The following is a 15956-nucleotide window of genomic DNA, read 5'->3' on the forward strand; positions in this document are numbered from 1 at the left end:
TTGGTGTCTACTGACCTAATGGAGTGATTTGTTTTCTAGTATATTCTAAATTATAGAATTCATAAAAATAGAGCATGAAAAAAGACTTATCTTCAAAAGGTCTGTCTGAGGCAATCCGTTTCTTGCTTCTTCATAGATTATCCCGACGACCTTATCCAGACAATCGGTACTTCTGTTCCTCCTCTTCAGCAAAGCTACATCAGGGGAAAAATGTACCAAAAACTTATCCTATAGACATCAAATTGTTAACACTATCATGCAACTACAGCAAGAGGTGTTAGCAAAAACCCCAAGATGGCCGCAGTCTTTAAAGAGAAAAAGTTCTGAAATAATAAGTCCAACTGTCAGATGGGACTGATTAAATATTTAGAAACATAGAAAATGACGGCAGAAAAAGGCCATAGCCCATCAAGTCTGCCCATACCAATGACCCACCCCCTGACTTTACTCTCTTAGAGATCCCACAAGAATATCCCATTTTCTCTTAAAATCTGACACGCTGTTAGCCTCAATCACCTGCTGAGGTAGTTCGTTCCAATGATCGACCACCCTTTCGGTGAAGAAGTACTTCCTGGAATCACCATGAAAGTTTCCTCCCCTGACTTTCAGCGAGTGACCTCTGGTGGTTGAGGGCCCTATAAGACAAAAGATATAATCTTCCACCTCTATACGGCCCGTGATATATTTAAACGTCTCAATCATGTCTCCCCTCTCTCTTCGTTCCTACAGTGAGTACAGCTGCAATTTATTTAGCCTTTCTTCATACGTGAGATCCTTGAGCCCCAAGACCATCCTGGTGGCTATTCACTGAACCAGTGGCGTACCTAGGGGGGGGGGGGGGGGGGCGGGCCGCCCCGGGTACCAGCCCTAAGGGGGTGTTCCCGGCCTTGCCGTTCAGTCCCCCGCCACCCCCGAAGGACCGCTCGCCCCACTGACCTTCCTGCATCACCTGTGAAGCAGCCCGCAGCAGGATCGCGAAGTCAGCGTCAGCATCCCTGCGCTGCTTCCTGCGCCGCGATCCCGCCCCTCCTCTGACGTCAGAGGAGGGGCGGGACCGTGGCGCAGGAAGCAGCGCAGGGATCGCTGACGCTGACTTCGCGATCCTGCTGCGGCTGTTCATAGGTGGTGGCGGGGAGGCCAGGGGGGCGAGCGGTCCCTTCGGGGTGGGTCGGGGCATCAGGCCTTCAGGGTGGGGCGGGCAGGCAGGCAAGCAGGCTTTCAAGGGGGAGGGGGTGACAGGCAGGCAGGCAGGCCTTCAAGAGGGGACAGGCCTTCGGGGGGGGGGTGCAGACCTTCAAGGGGTGCAGGCCTTCAAGGGGGGCAGGCAGGCCTCAGGGGGGTGCAGGCCTTCGGGGGGGTGTAGGCCTTTGGGGGGTGCAGACCTTCAAGGGGGTGCAGGCCCTCAAGGGGGGGAACAGGCCTTCAAGGGGGGGAAAGGCAGGCAGGCCTTCAAGGGGGGGACAGGCCTAACAAGGGGGGGGGGACAGGCCTACAAGGGGGGGGACAGGCCTACAAGGGGGGGGACAGGCCTACAAGGGGGGTGCAAGGCCTTCAAGGGGGGAGAAGCTACAAGGGGGGTGGTACAAGCCTTCAAGTGGGGACAGGCCCTTCGGGGGGGGGTGCAGACCTTCAAGGGAGTGCAGGCCTTCGAGGGGGGTGGTGCAGGCCTGACAAGGGGGTGCAGGCCTTCAAGGGGGGAACAGGCCTTCAAGGGGGGGAAAGGCAGGCAGGCAGGCCTTCAAGGGGGGGGGACAGGCCTACAAGGGGGGGAGAAGCTACAAGGGGGGGGGTACAAGCCTTCAAGTGGGGGACAGGCCTCGGGGGGGGTGCAGACCTTCAAGGGAGTGCAGGCCTTCAAGGGGGGTGCAGGCCTTCAAGGGGGGACAGGCCTTCAAGGGGGGGAAAGGCAGGCAGGGCAGGCCTTCAAGGGGGGACAGGCCTACAAGGGGGGGGAGAAGCTACAAGGGGGGTGGGACAGGCCTTCAAGTGGGGGGACAGGCCTTCGGGGGGGTGCAGGCCTTCGGGGGGTGCAGACCTTCAAGGGGGGGACAGGCAGGCAGGCCTTCAAGGGGGGGACAGGCCTACAAGGGGAAGGGACAGGCCTTCAAGGGGGGTGCAGGCCTTCAAGGTGGGACAGGCAGACCTTTAAGGGGGGACAGGCCTTTGGGGGGGGACCATGATTTAGAAGTACACGGAGGGAAGGGGGTGTTCAAAGAGACATGCATATGCCAAACTTTGGGGGGGGGAAGAAATAATGGGTCTGAAAATAGAGGAGAGGGAGAGAGATGATGGACCATGGGATTTAGGGAGGGAAGGAACAGAAAGGGAGAGAAATTGGACACAAGGGATGGTGTGGAGGAGGGATAGAGATACTGGATAGGAGGGTAATTAGGAAAAGAAACGGAGAGATGGTGGACTCTGGGATGGTGGGGAAGGAGGGAGAGATGCCGGATGAAAGGGTATTTAAGAAAAGGTGGATCTGTGGAGGGAGATGAAAAAAAGGAAAGATACCAGACTTCCTGGGAAGGGAAGGGAAATGGAAAGGGAGGACAGAGTTGGCAGATGGATGGTTAGCATGCAGAAAGAAGGAGACCCTGGCAAGCAAGTTATCAGAAGAAAACCAGAGCCTTGGACCAACAAGATTTGAAATATAACCAGACAACAAAAGGTAGAAAAATTAATTTTATTTTCTGTTTTGTGATTATAACATGTCAGATTTGAAATGTGTATCCTGCCAGAGCTGGTGTTGGACTGCAAACGTGAGCTAGGATTTAACAGAAAGAGGAAAAGTCCTTTTTGTTTCTTTATTTTATTTACACCACAGCGCCAGTGTGGTTAGGAGAAGCCAAAGGGGGTGAAAAAGCTATAAAACCCACCAGGAGTTTTGAAAAAAATCACCCAACTGGGCAGGAAAATCGAATTGAAAAACCAATTCAATAGGGCTGAATCGAATCAAAATTTTTTTTCCTGTATCTGGCAGCATTAGTTTGCGCTACTGTCTTAGACTTTAGGACCTGGGATTGGGGAGAGATGGCATCCTCAGTACTTTATAATGCAAGTGAAACGAGGATTTGGTCAGACTTTTGAAGGGTCTGCAGAAAAAAAATATTGTATAGGCCGGGGACATGAGACAGCAGGAAATGGGAACTTTTCTTCCTTCTATTTTTGTGAATGGAAAGGCTGAGGATGTCAGAGAGGTCAGTTAAAATATGTGCTTTATAAGAAAATATAATAATGTGTTTTATAAAGTTTATAGCATAGCTGGCCTACCCAGTGAGGTGTTCCTAGTGGTGGTGGTGGCAGCGTGTCAATGTGTTGAGAGGAAGAGGTGGTCTGGGAAATTCTGCTGAGCAAACTCCGGGCCCATTTCCACCCCCCAGTTAGTCCACTCCACTCAACTGATTCACACACTGAGTGGGTCTTTGGGTGTTGTTTTTGGGATCTCTTCCAGTGGTTTATCTCCTTCTGGTCCAAGGAAGGAAACTTGTTATCCTTAGCATTGACCTACAGAATATGTTTGTAACAGCGCTGCTTGTGTGGCATTAGGCTATGTAGTGATCGAAAGAAAAAAACAGACCTTTGCATATTTTTGCACTATATGGTGGGTGTATGAGGAGATTCACATTTCCTGCACAGCTAAGTCCATGTGAAGTTACCTTGTGCTGTATTTGACATCTAGCAAGGTCTCTGTTTGAAAGGAAAGATCTAAACTTAAAAATGAAGTGGCCAGAAGTTATGGTAAAAGCAGATAGTGTAGCTGGTTTTAAGAAAGATTTGGACAAATTCCTGGAGGAAAAGTCCATAATCTGTTATTAAGACATGGGGGAAGTGTCTGCTTGCCCTGGATCGGTAGCATGGAATGTTGCTACTCTTTGGGTTTTGACCAGGTATTAGTGTCCTGGATTGGCTACCATGAGAATGGGCTACTGGGCATGATGGACCATTGGTCTGACCCAGTTAGGCTATTCTTATGTTATGTTCTCATCTGTAGGGGCCTTTGTTTTCACTTCTTATTTTAATGTATTTTTTTTCTGGGAACTTATCAGTGTTTTTTATAATGGGAACAAAAATGGAAGAGAATTAATGTGTGTGGAATGGGGGGTAACTAATTTCTTCAGCTAAATAATTCAATCCACTTCAAACAGACATAGGAGAACTTGTGCACCATTCACACACCCTCCAACCAAAAACGTCAAAAGAAAAAAAACTGTTCGACAACCTCCTAGCCATTCGAGCTGCAACACTCGACCCCCAACTCTACAACCAATTGATATCAACCACAGACTGCAAAACCTTCAAAAAGAAATAAAAACCCTTCTATTCAAAAAACACATAAAACCGAACTAACACAATCAGAACTGTCCCAAGCATCACCTGCAACTACTCCATATGTACTTCTGATGTCATGACAATTCAGACATAATTTATGTTATGTTATGTTTGGAATAATGGTTACATATATGAGGTTCAATAAAAGAAAATTTTCACTGCCTGTTTCTATTCTGACCATTTATTCCATTTCATGGTTATTGCAAAAAAAAAAAAAAAATTTTTTTTACATGGGGGGGGGGGGGGTGTCAAAAAATGATGGGCCCCGGGTGCCACATACCCTAGGTACGCCACTGCACTGAACCGACTCAATTCGCAGCACATCCTTCCAGTAGTGTGGTCTCCAGAATTGAACACAATACTCCAGATGGGGTCTTACCATGGATCTGTACAGCGGCATTTGTGTGTGGAGTTTTTTTTCCAGACCAGTGATGATACGGACGGCTTAGGGCACCGTGCAGTCCTTGCTGTCCATGTATGAAGTCTGTTTTTCTCCTCTTTTGTATTTATGATTTTCTGTCTATTTAGTTTCTTTACTGGATGAATGTGAACTCCTGCTAAACAAATCAACAGTGTGTTTTTTGTTTTGTATATGCTGATATTATTGTATTGCAAGTGGTTTGTACTTTGTTGTGACCCGCCTTGGGAAAGGCGGGATATAAATAAATAAACAAATAAGCAAATAAAGTTAGGCATCTAACTTAGGTAACTAACTTAAAAGGCTTAATTGATGCTGATAATTGGCACTTAGCATATTATAATTGGATTTAATTGGACTTCATTGAAAGTTAGGCACCTAGGTTGAAACACCTAGTCCAAAGCGTCTACCCAATAGTAGGTGTGGTTAGAGGTAGATTATGGGCATGTTTTTGAGTTAAGTGCCTCTTTGTGAATTGAGTGCACCTATACTTAGGATGCCTGGCGACACCTAAGCCCGTATAGGTGACGATCAGCATGATTCCATACAGTATGACTAATTTTTAAAGAATCACGCATAGTGCCAATTTTTTTAGGGAGACTACCTAGAATTGGGATCTTAGTTCTGGTCAGGCAACTTTTGACCTTCCAGGTTGATTGCAGAGGTTTTCACATGTACTGGGTATTTATGGAGGTAAAGGAGAGGTGGCATCCTTCCATACGTTTCACTTTAATATGGGAGAGTGGTGCGGTGGTTAAAGCTATAGCTTCAGCACCCAGAGGTTGTGAGTTCAAACCCACACTGTTCATTGTGACCTAGGACAAGGAGCCTAATCCCCCATTAGATAGATTGTGGGCCCACTAGGAAATACAGAGACAAATGTTCGAGTACCTGAATAAATTCATTTAAACCATTCTGAGCTCTCTTGGGAGAATGGTATAGACATAAACTATCCTTCCCCTCTCTACACGGCATTCTCCACGCAGGTAAACTGGGTAGATCCCTCCTGTCCAAAATCACCGGCCTCTGGAACGACCTCACTGTCCCGCTGCGGAACCTGGACTCCCTCCAACTATTCCAAAAACAACTGAAAACCTGGCTTTTCTCTAGCATATAATAATCTCTTCTCCTGATTACATCCCCTCTTTTTATGCTTTGTAAACTCTTTCTCTTCTCTCTTCCCATATTTTTTAAACTCTGTAAACCGTGTCGAGCTCCACTTCAGTGGAGAAGATGCGGTATATAAACCTAAGGCTTAGTTTAGATTATTGAATGAATGAATGAATAAATTATATAGCAGAAAGGATAATCTACTATGTTCTTCTGCCTAATGCTTTAATTTCTTCTTGATTGGATAAAATATCTGCTTTGCTAATTTTGGTCAGTTTGGCCAGCACTCTGTTTAGTTGCTTATGTTAAACTGCTAAAAAAGACTAATTTAGCTAGTAAGATACTGTCAGTTTTCAAAGGGTTTGATTTAGTTGGTTTTCACATTACTTGGCTGGCCATATTGCACTGCAAACTTTCCCCCCTTATCTCCAGAGTGTTTCCGCTTTGATAGTAACTTGATTTTAATTTTGAATGCCATTTCAGGAAGTTAGTATCATACTATGAATGCCTAGCATTTGTTTATGCTGTGGAGGAGATCAATAACAGCACTGAACTTTTACCCAACATCACACTGAACTTCAACCTTGATGTATCTGGCCTCCGCCCATATCTAATATCTTTAGATGAAATTGATGTGTCTTATGGGAACGACTTCACTAATTACAGATGTGGGGCAACTGGCCTACTGACCGCTATTATTGATGGTCTTCATTCTGAGTTATCATTACAGATGTCCCATGTGTTCAGTTTATATCACTTTCCCCAGGTACGAGCTTCAGTCTTTCACTCTACACTCAACTGCATTATCTACTTTTAAAGTTTGATACTCCTCTACAAGAGAAATAGAACTAATAACACATTCCAAAATTAAAATAGGGAAGAAATTGGATGAAGAACAAGTATAAGCTGTTCCAAATTTACAAAGGGGTAGCCCTTTCTTTGTTGCTTTTTCTAAATCAAAGTATGAAAATCTTAAAGGGCTTGAAACCAGGGTCAAAACGTTCACAGATTTCATGACTTTATTATCAGAGACTATCATACCAACACTAGATGGTTACAATACTCATTAGAAATGGTTATTTCAGTACTTGTTCTGTAACTGTTTCAATGCTTGTTGATGCTTTGCTCTCATAAGATACCAAGAAAAAAAGAAACAATAAAATTATATGATATAAAAAATAAATGCTGATATATAAAACACAGTCTATAAAACTTTGAAGTAACAAGGAGGTAAAAGGCATCAGTGATAGTTCAGTCTCTCAGAAACAGATTGACTCTTGTAAGGTGCATTACATTTTATCATTGATCAAACAAATCTCCATATTTTCTATGCACATAATTTAAACATGTATTTCTAATAAATCCCAATATTGCACTTGTTATAGTTCAAGTTCAAGTTCAATTTTATTTGATGAATCGCCTATAATACTTTCTAAGCGATGTACAATTTAAAACATGATATAAGATAACAAACAGTATTAAAGACAGACTTCTTAACAAATTTTTGAAGAGCAAAAATTTATAACATACAATGTTAGAACTTAAGGAGTTACATCACTAACCGGGTACATTAAGGAGAGATGGGGCATAGTTACAATTTTCTCAATATAAGATGGAAGAAACAAAAAAGGTAAACACATAGGGAAGGAGCAAAATATATATAGAAGGTTAAAATTTTGAGCTTGAAGAACAAAAATTTATAAACAAAATTTTAAATATTTAAGTAATAAAAGCATCTGCAAATAAACAGTGAACTTATCTTGCTAGGGCTAGATTCTATCTCAGTTTTCTGAGAAACTCAACTACCACCAAGGTCTTTTTCCTTAAATATCAGCTCATATTATGTTCACATTTAAGGCTATCAAGACATTCTGAAATATTGGCAGATACAGTTACTAATGTGGTCTACTGAATGCATGGTATTGTACTGCAAATTCTATTTTATGCATCATTAGCACCAGTAGCACACTGGTTAATCTTGCTATATATATTTAAATGATTTCAAAGGTAGGACCACAGAAACATCTGCTATTTTAGTCATAAGGAATGGAATCAGAGGCAAAGAAAATAAAGAAGTGTTCTGCTAATAGAGTGGCTGAGGGGGGGTATTATTGTTAGTGGTCAGGTAGAGCTTGGTGTAGAGAGCTGCACGGGAACGGGGATGACGGGAATCCCATGGGACCCGCGGACATCCCGCGGGTTCCCCCTTCAGGTCACGGGAATCCCGTGGGGACGCCCCCTAGGGTCACGGGGATCCTGCAGGGCTGGATTTACTCAGTCACGCGGCTCTTCTTCTCCCTACCTGCTCTGCTTGCAGCACAGAGCCGAACGGAAGTCTTCCCAACGTCAGCGCTCGAGTGGCTACCAAGGGAGGGGAGCGGTCCGCCCCGGGTGCAGCACAGCCAGTCAGGTCCCCTTACTTTTATGGTGCTTCCCCGACCGACTGACCAACCGACAACAGCCCCGGTCCGACAAACCTCCCTGCCCTTAACCGCGAATCTAAATTACCTTCTTACAGCTGCTGTTTGTCGGACCGGTGCTGTTGCCGGTCAGTCGGGGAAGCGCCACAAAAGTAAGGGGACCTGGCCAGCTGTGCTGCACCCGGGGCGGGAAAGAAGGAGGGAGGAGAAGGACGCTGAAAGCACTGGGGAAGACAAAGGGGTGGAGAAGGATGCTGAAAGGCCATGGGGAAGACGGGGGGAAGGACACTGAAAGCACTTGTGGAGGACAGAGGGGGAGAAGGACGCTGACAGGATATGGGGAAGACGGGGGGGAGAAGGACGCTGAAAGCACATGGGGAAGACAAAGGGGTGGAGAAGGATGCTGAAAGGACATGGGGAAGACAGAGAGGGAGAAGGACGCTGAAAGGACATGGGAAGACAGAGGGGGGAGAAGGACGCTGAAAGCACATGTGGAAGACAGAGGGGGGAGAAGGACACTGACAGGACATGGGGAAGATGGGGGGGAGAAGGACGCTGAAAAGAAATGGGGAAGAGAGAGTGGGGTGAAGACACTGGCAGGGAAGAAGACAGAGATGCCAGACTATGGGGGGAACGGAGAGAAGAAGATGGATGCCAGACCAATTTGGAAGGGGGGAGAAAGGGAGAGGCACAGTAACAGTGCAAATGGAAGACGCAGAAGGAAGAGAGACAGTGGATGGAAGGAATTGAATGAGAACATGAGGAAAGCAGAAACAAGGCAACAAAGGTAGGAAAATAATTCTATTTTTTTTTTTTTTTGCTTCAGGATAAAGTAGTATATTAGTTGTGTTGATAAAAATTTATAAACATTAGAGGCTCTGGTAGAAACCCATTTACAAAGTATGTATTCTTCCCAATTAATATGTCCAAATTAAAAAAAGTCTTTTTGCTTATTTGTAAATGGGTTTCTACCAGAGCCTTTAATTCAGTAGCATAATTAAATGAAATAACTACTTCTGAAGTTTATAGGGATGGGCGGGGACGGAGGAGATTCCTCACGGGCGGGGACGGGTGGGATTCCTCACGGGGACGGGTGGGGACGGGTGGGACTTTGGCGGGGAAGGGTGGGGATGGGTGGGATTTCTGTCCCCGCGCCACTCTAGTTTGGTGTCAGTTAGGGTTTTTAGAATTTGGAATAGTTTTTTGGTGTCTTGGGTTTCAGTGCCTATTAGGTTGGTGTAGTGTGCTTTTCTCTTGTCCTTTAATTGTGATTTGTATTGTTTGTTGATTTTTTCCAGGCGGATTTTGTATGATCCGAGTTTGATTTTCTCCATTTTCTCTCTAGTCGTCTACATTGTCTTTTGAGTTGTAGCAGTTCAGAGTCGAACCATTTATCTGATCTCCTGCTGGGTCTGGATTTGGTTTGCAGTGGGGCTAAATCATCAAGGGTGTTGGAGCAAAGTCTTTCCCATTGTAAGTTGAAGTCCTCGGGGTTGTTTTCTAGAATAGTTTCATCTATTTTAGACCAGAATATGGAGGGTTCGATATGTTTGCCTGAGGTGTATGTTACTTTATTGAGTTTTGGTATAGTTTTTTGTTGTTTTTGGTCCTGTTGATGTTGAAAGTGTAGGTGTAGTGGTCTGACCAGATGGATCTGGACCATGTTCCGTTAGATGTATGAATTTCTGTTAAGGATGGTTGGTGGGTCATGAAGGCTGCAATATCAAGTTAGTGGCCTTTTTCATGAGTTGTTTGTGGATTTAGCATTTGGAAGGATAAGGCTTTGAGAAATGAGAGAAAGTTGTCTACTTGTTTGGATGATTGATCATCTAGGTGTAGATTTAGGTCTCCTAGGAGTAGGTTGTAGGTTGCTATTAGTGAGTTTTGGTATATGAAGTCTTCCACTTCGTTCTTGCTAAAGACCAGTTTCCTGGCGCTATGTAGCAGAGCATGCAGTTTAGTGTGTCTTTTAGTGTGGTGCTTGAGAGTTGGCAAGCTAAAAGGTCCATGTACGGATTAGATGTTTTCTCAATTATATTAAGGGTTAGATCTTGTTTGATTAAGATTGCTAGGCCTCCACCTCTTTTTTTTTCTCTGCAGACCACTGTAATTTTGTATTCTTGTGGGCAGACTTCAGTTATTCTGAGGTCTGAGTTGGAGGTTAGCCAGGTTTCTGTGAGGAAAAGACAGTCCATGTTTTCTTGTGTTATCCAGGTTTTTATAAGCTCTGTTTTTGCACCTAGTGCTCTGATATTTAAGTAGGCGCATTTAAGTGTGGATATCTCTGTGTGATAGTTGTGGGTTGTGTTTGGATATATAAGTGATTTGGTGTGCCGGTGTGGTTTAGTCTTAGTGTGTGTTGGTCTTCTTCCCCATGCTGTGGTAATGGAGTGTAGAGTGTTAGATTGTAGGTTTGAGTTTCTGTCACTTGATGTTCTCCTATTTTGGAAGAGAGATTTATTTATATCTGTAGCGGGTGTAGGGAGGAGGTTATTTGCTGCTGTCTTCCCGCTGGTTAAAAGAAGGATTAACAGTATGAAGTGCTGGACTCGTGAGGTTATTTTCATTTTTTTTTTTTTTGTTTGGTGGTAGGTGGTTGGTGAAAGGTGGTAGAAGGGTCTTTGGTGGTTTGGCTGCTGTTTTTCAGTTGGTTTTACGTTTGGTAGTGTTGTGGGGGTGGATCGCTTCTTGGTCGCTTTACAAAGGTGCTATGAGCGTCTTAGACAGCGTGCTGTTAGGCGCTGAATCTTTTATTGATTCAGCATAGTCCCATCAGGTGGGGAGGAGGGGCGGAGTGCGCTCCCACGCCGGCAAGCCTCCCTGCCTGCTCCTGGGTCCAGTGATGTCTGCCAAAGTGAGATTCAAATAAAGCAAAAAGAAAAAGAGAAACTAAAAACGGGTGCTGGGCACTGTTCCCTCTAAGCTGAGCAGGCGTCCTCCACCCACAGTCTCACCAATAGAGGGTGCTGTTTTACTGTCACATTTTTCAATTGTGAGGGACAGGCAAGTTCTGCAGGACTCCAGGGAACATACCTGTCCTTAGCGACTGAAAATATTCCACCCCCTAGTGGTAGCAATGCAGCTGGAGGACACCTGCTCAGCTTAGAGGGAACACTGCTTGGGAGACTCCCTGAGCCTTCCAACTGGCTCAGTGTAGTCCTGTCAGGTGGGGGGAGGGGTGGAGTGCGCTCCCACGCCGGCAAGCCTCCCTGCCTGCTCCTGGGTCCAGCGATGTCGGCCCTGTGCAGTCCCGTCGGGAGGGGGGAGGGGCGGAGTCTTTCCTAGCTGATTTTATTTTGGAATGGTAAAAATGATAACATTTCTTATAGGATAGTAGCGACACTTTTATGTTTATTTTTTAATTTCTTCCTAAGACCACTTTTTACCATAGCTTAGGGCACCTTATTTATTATTTATAATATTTTTCAAGATGTTTGGTATTTTACCTTCTTTAGGGGTCCTTTTACTAAGGCACGCTAACATATTTCATGCATGCAAAAGATTATATTCTATGGACGTGTTAGCAGTTAGCACGCGCTAATTGTTAACGTGTGCTAAATCAATTTGCGCACCTTAGTAAAAGAGGGGGGTTAGTGTGGATTACATTAAGATGCACAATTAAAAGTTCCCCATACTAAAACCCTTTACAACCCTTCTCACCGTAATATAATCTAAAAAGAATCACCACTCATCTCTCAATCACTAAAACACTGTTCATATAATCATATAATCTTCCAAAAATGTGATTGACAAAATGTAAAGGCTGTATTAACAAAGATGGTAATGAATGAATGATTGATTGATTTGTCTCAACAGGTCAGCTGTTCCTCCCAAAATCTTTTAATGAGTGATACTCTTAAGCTTCCTTATTTCTACCGGATTATTCCTAGCGAGCTCCACCTCTGTGCTGGCATTGTCAGGTTACTAAAGCATTTCAACTGGACCTGGGTTGGTATCATGGCATCTAAAGATGACGGAAGCCTGAAGGCAGTCCAGATCTTGAAGGAAGGTATTGAGCAGAATGGAGGCTGCATTGCATTCACAGAAACTGATATTCCCTCTGTAGTTATTACAGAAGAGAAGAGACATAAATTTAATGAGAGTTTTCACACATTATCTGTAAATGTAATCATCTGCTACTGTAATGATCAAACAATGGCATATCTATTCAGTTTAATAAATATTCTGGAGCTTACAGGGAAAGTCTGGATCATCACAAATGAACTGTTCAGTTCCCAAAACAATTTTCAAAACACTAATACCGAGTCCAATTTCTTAACCTTCACAACAGTAAAGCAAAATATTCCAAGCTTTTCAAATATTGTCTGTGAGGTGTATCCTCTATCATTATCACATGATCGATTAACTGCACTATCGTGGAAATCTCTGTGTGACAACTGGTATCTCAAGGGTATCAAAATATCTAGTGGTACTAATGAGACAATGCCTTCCAATCCACGTTTGAATGGATATTTGGAGAAAAGCTCCAGCGTATACAATGGTGTTTATGCCCTGGCTCATGCACTACATGACATGGTGATGTCTGGTTCTGGAAATAACATCACATGGAGTGGAACAAATCAGAGATTTTTGGATTATTTACCATGGAAGGTATTATAATTTTCTAGGAAAGTGTTATGCTCAGAAGAAAAGGCAAAACATTAAAGATGGTAAACAGGAGAGAAGAAGCTTACACAAATCCAACAAGGACAAAGTGATGGAGTCTAGAGATAATATTTTACATTTCCAATCAGGCTAATATCAAAAAACAATTGCTATGTCTGGGACTATCTGCTAACAGGATTAGGGCTACTGACTGGGCCAGTCATGGATTTTCCATGCTATTATCCAGTTAATGTCACTGAAAATCTCTGCATTTAACCTCAGCTCTATTAAAATAATATTAGGGTAGCACAGAGCATGGAATTTATTAAATAGTAGGGATGTTCTGTGCATTATCCAGATAACCTCTCAGAAGAAATGCACATTCTTTTGATATAATATATAAGGTAAAAGGTAGAGGGTGGAACGTGAAGCATGGTCTAGTGGTCCATGCATGGTCTGATGACTCTAATAGTCTCTTTCACTTTTACCTTTTTACCATACTGGCTCTTATTATCTCTTCTTTCTACCTTTGTTAATACATGGAATACATATGATCTGGGCTTCCATGATATTATTTTTTTAATAACATTCATGAATGATCTAAAGTTCTAAATGATTGTTGCAGTTGTCTGGGTCTCACTGTATCTGAGTAGACAGAACCAATGTTTCGACCATCATGATAATAATAATAATAATAACTTTATTCTTGTATACCGCAATACCATGGAAGTTCTATGCGGTTAACAGATGAAGAGACTGTACATTTACAGCGAAGTTACATTTTCAGCGATGCTACATTTACAGTGAAGTTATTATTACAGCAAAGTTACATTTGAGATGATGTGACTTTCTTCAAGGTATTCTGTGATGTCTGCAGTTTGTCTTTATATATAGTGAGTCTTTAAACCTGATGAGGTGATCCAGATCCAGGCTCAGTCAATTTAGAATGATAAAAGCAAATCCAAAGTCAATGCAAAGGCACATCTAATGTGACAATCCAGTAATCCGAACCCATGTAAAAATTGTATGTGTAATGACTGTGCAGCATTCACTGAGGATCTATATCAGTGATCTCAAACTCAAAGCCTTGGCAGGGCCACATTTTGGATTTGTAGGTACTTGGAGGGCCGCAGAAAAAATAGTTAATGTCTTATTAAAGAAATGACAATTTTGCATGAGTTTATAAATCTTTCCTTTTGGCCAAGTCTTAATAATAATATTGTCATTTATAGCTAAAGAGACATATGATCAAGAAACTGTTTTATTTTACTTTTGTGATTATGATAAACATACCGAGGGCCTCAAAATAGTACCTGGCGGGCCGCATATGGGCCCCGGGCCGCGAGTTTGAGACCACTGATCTATATGTATCTGTTAAATAATTTTGATCACTGTAGATTGCAAGCATGTGCTCCCTAAATACTGGCTACTAATATTAAGCTAAGTATAATATTATACCAAAGTTTATACACTAATGAACTAGTAAAAAAAGTTATAAAAATTTTAAAATATAATAAATTTAAAAAACATATAAACTGTTGATCCTATGACGATTGGGTTCTGTATAACTTTAGCCCTCTGAGGATCATGAAAAGTTTATAAAAATAAATATTTGGACTAGTAATGATATAATGACTGGATACTGTATATATTATTGCTTGAAATTAGACATCCATGTGTTGGTGAGATGGCATCAATGAATTTAAAAAAAAAGCCCCAGGGTATAAAAATAGCCCCATCCAATAGGTACGAGGGCATAGTTCATCCTCTGGAGGAAAGTTTATGGCTTCAGGAATATTTACTACCATACCAGGGTGATGCCCTCCTTTTAGGAGACCTCCTTCCTCCAATGCAGCATAGGGGCTTCCAGACTGGAAGTGGGACTTCTCTTCAATGTCCCTCTAGGTCTCCTTTATGTTCCTCTTTGTCTCCCTCAACTTCTCTAAATCTGCTATTCTAGCCTCAAGAGAACAGACTTATTCTCTGAGAGAAGAAGCTCTTTGCATCTAGCACATATATATAACTTCTCACCATCCTGGAGACTGGATAGCACCCCTCTTACTTCTGGACTATTGCTTACATCTTAGTATTATTCAGCAGTTATTTAAATCTTGTTAAGGAACTAAGTATATCACTATAAAGAGCCTTAGGATTATAATGTGTGCTTTATTTAGTGTTTGATTCTTAGCAAGTAATGAAATGTAATAAACACTCCTCCTTTTATCCTAATTAGAATAAAGATTAGAAATTATGACTAAAAGTGAAGAAATGTGCTAGAGGTGGGCAGAAATTAGAGAGGGTGGGCAGAAAAGAAGAATTAGCTAGGCCTTGCTATGTCTGCTAGAGGCTTTCTGTTAATGCTCTATGCCAGTGGTCTCCATTAATTTTTAAGTTGAAGCCACTTTGGATCCACATGAACTGAAAGAGACACACCAACCAGTGTGTGTCAATGACATCTACCCCACCAGTCTTTCTTCAAACTTTTTGTTATGCTTATTCTGAAGAAGATAGGCATTTCCAAATTAATTTTCTTCATCTACCATGTTTCCCCGAAAATAAGATAGTGTCTTATATTAATCAAGGGCCCAAAAAATGCACTAGGTCTTATTTTCGGGGTAGGGCTTATTTTTTTCATGTACAAGATCATCTCTCCCTTCCTCTTTCCTTTCTCTTCCCCACATGTACAGCTTCTTTCCTCACCCATGCCCTTGTGCCTTCCCTCTGCAGCATCTTTCTATCCCTCCTTCCCTCATGCAGCAAAACCCTTGCCCAAATTTTATTGTTCCCTCCCTCCCTCCCTCCCTCCCATTCCCTTGTACAGCAGAACCCTTGAGCAGCTGAACCCCACTGATCCACTATCCTTCCCTCCCTTCCGAACCCCACCAACCGCGATCCATACCTCTCTCCAGAGCAGCATCCTGCCGGCATCACTCTAAACATGCTTTGCGGCCTCCTCCGTCGGGTAATTCCCTCATCAGTAACGCAGCATATAGATGGCTCCGATGAGAGAAGGCCGTGAAGCCTGTTTAGATTGATGCAGGCCAGATGCTGCTCTGCAGGGACTTATGTATGCC

At 43.1% G+C, this 15956-nt stretch overlaps 1 protein-coding gene across 1 annotated transcript in view; it reads left to right on the forward strand.

Moving 5' to 3' along the window:
- LOC117346277 (vomeronasal type-2 receptor 26-like) overlaps positions 1-15956 on the forward strand; it is a 34656-nt gene that overhangs the window by 3153 nt on the left and 15547 nt on the right. The window contains exons 2-3 of the mRNA XM_033915678.1: positions 6341-6623; positions 12094-12888. Coding sequence (XP_033771569.1) covers positions 6341-6623; positions 12094-12888 — 1078 coding nt within the window. The remainder of the gene's footprint in view (positions 1-6340; positions 6624-12093; positions 12889-15956) is intronic.

The sequence above is a fragment of the Geotrypetes seraphini genome, chromosome 12, assembly GCF_902459505.1.
Source record: "Geotrypetes seraphini chromosome 12, aGeoSer1.1, whole genome shotgun sequence".
NCBI classification, from domain to species: Eukaryota; Metazoa; Chordata; class Amphibia; order Gymnophiona; family Dermophiidae; genus Geotrypetes; species Geotrypetes seraphini.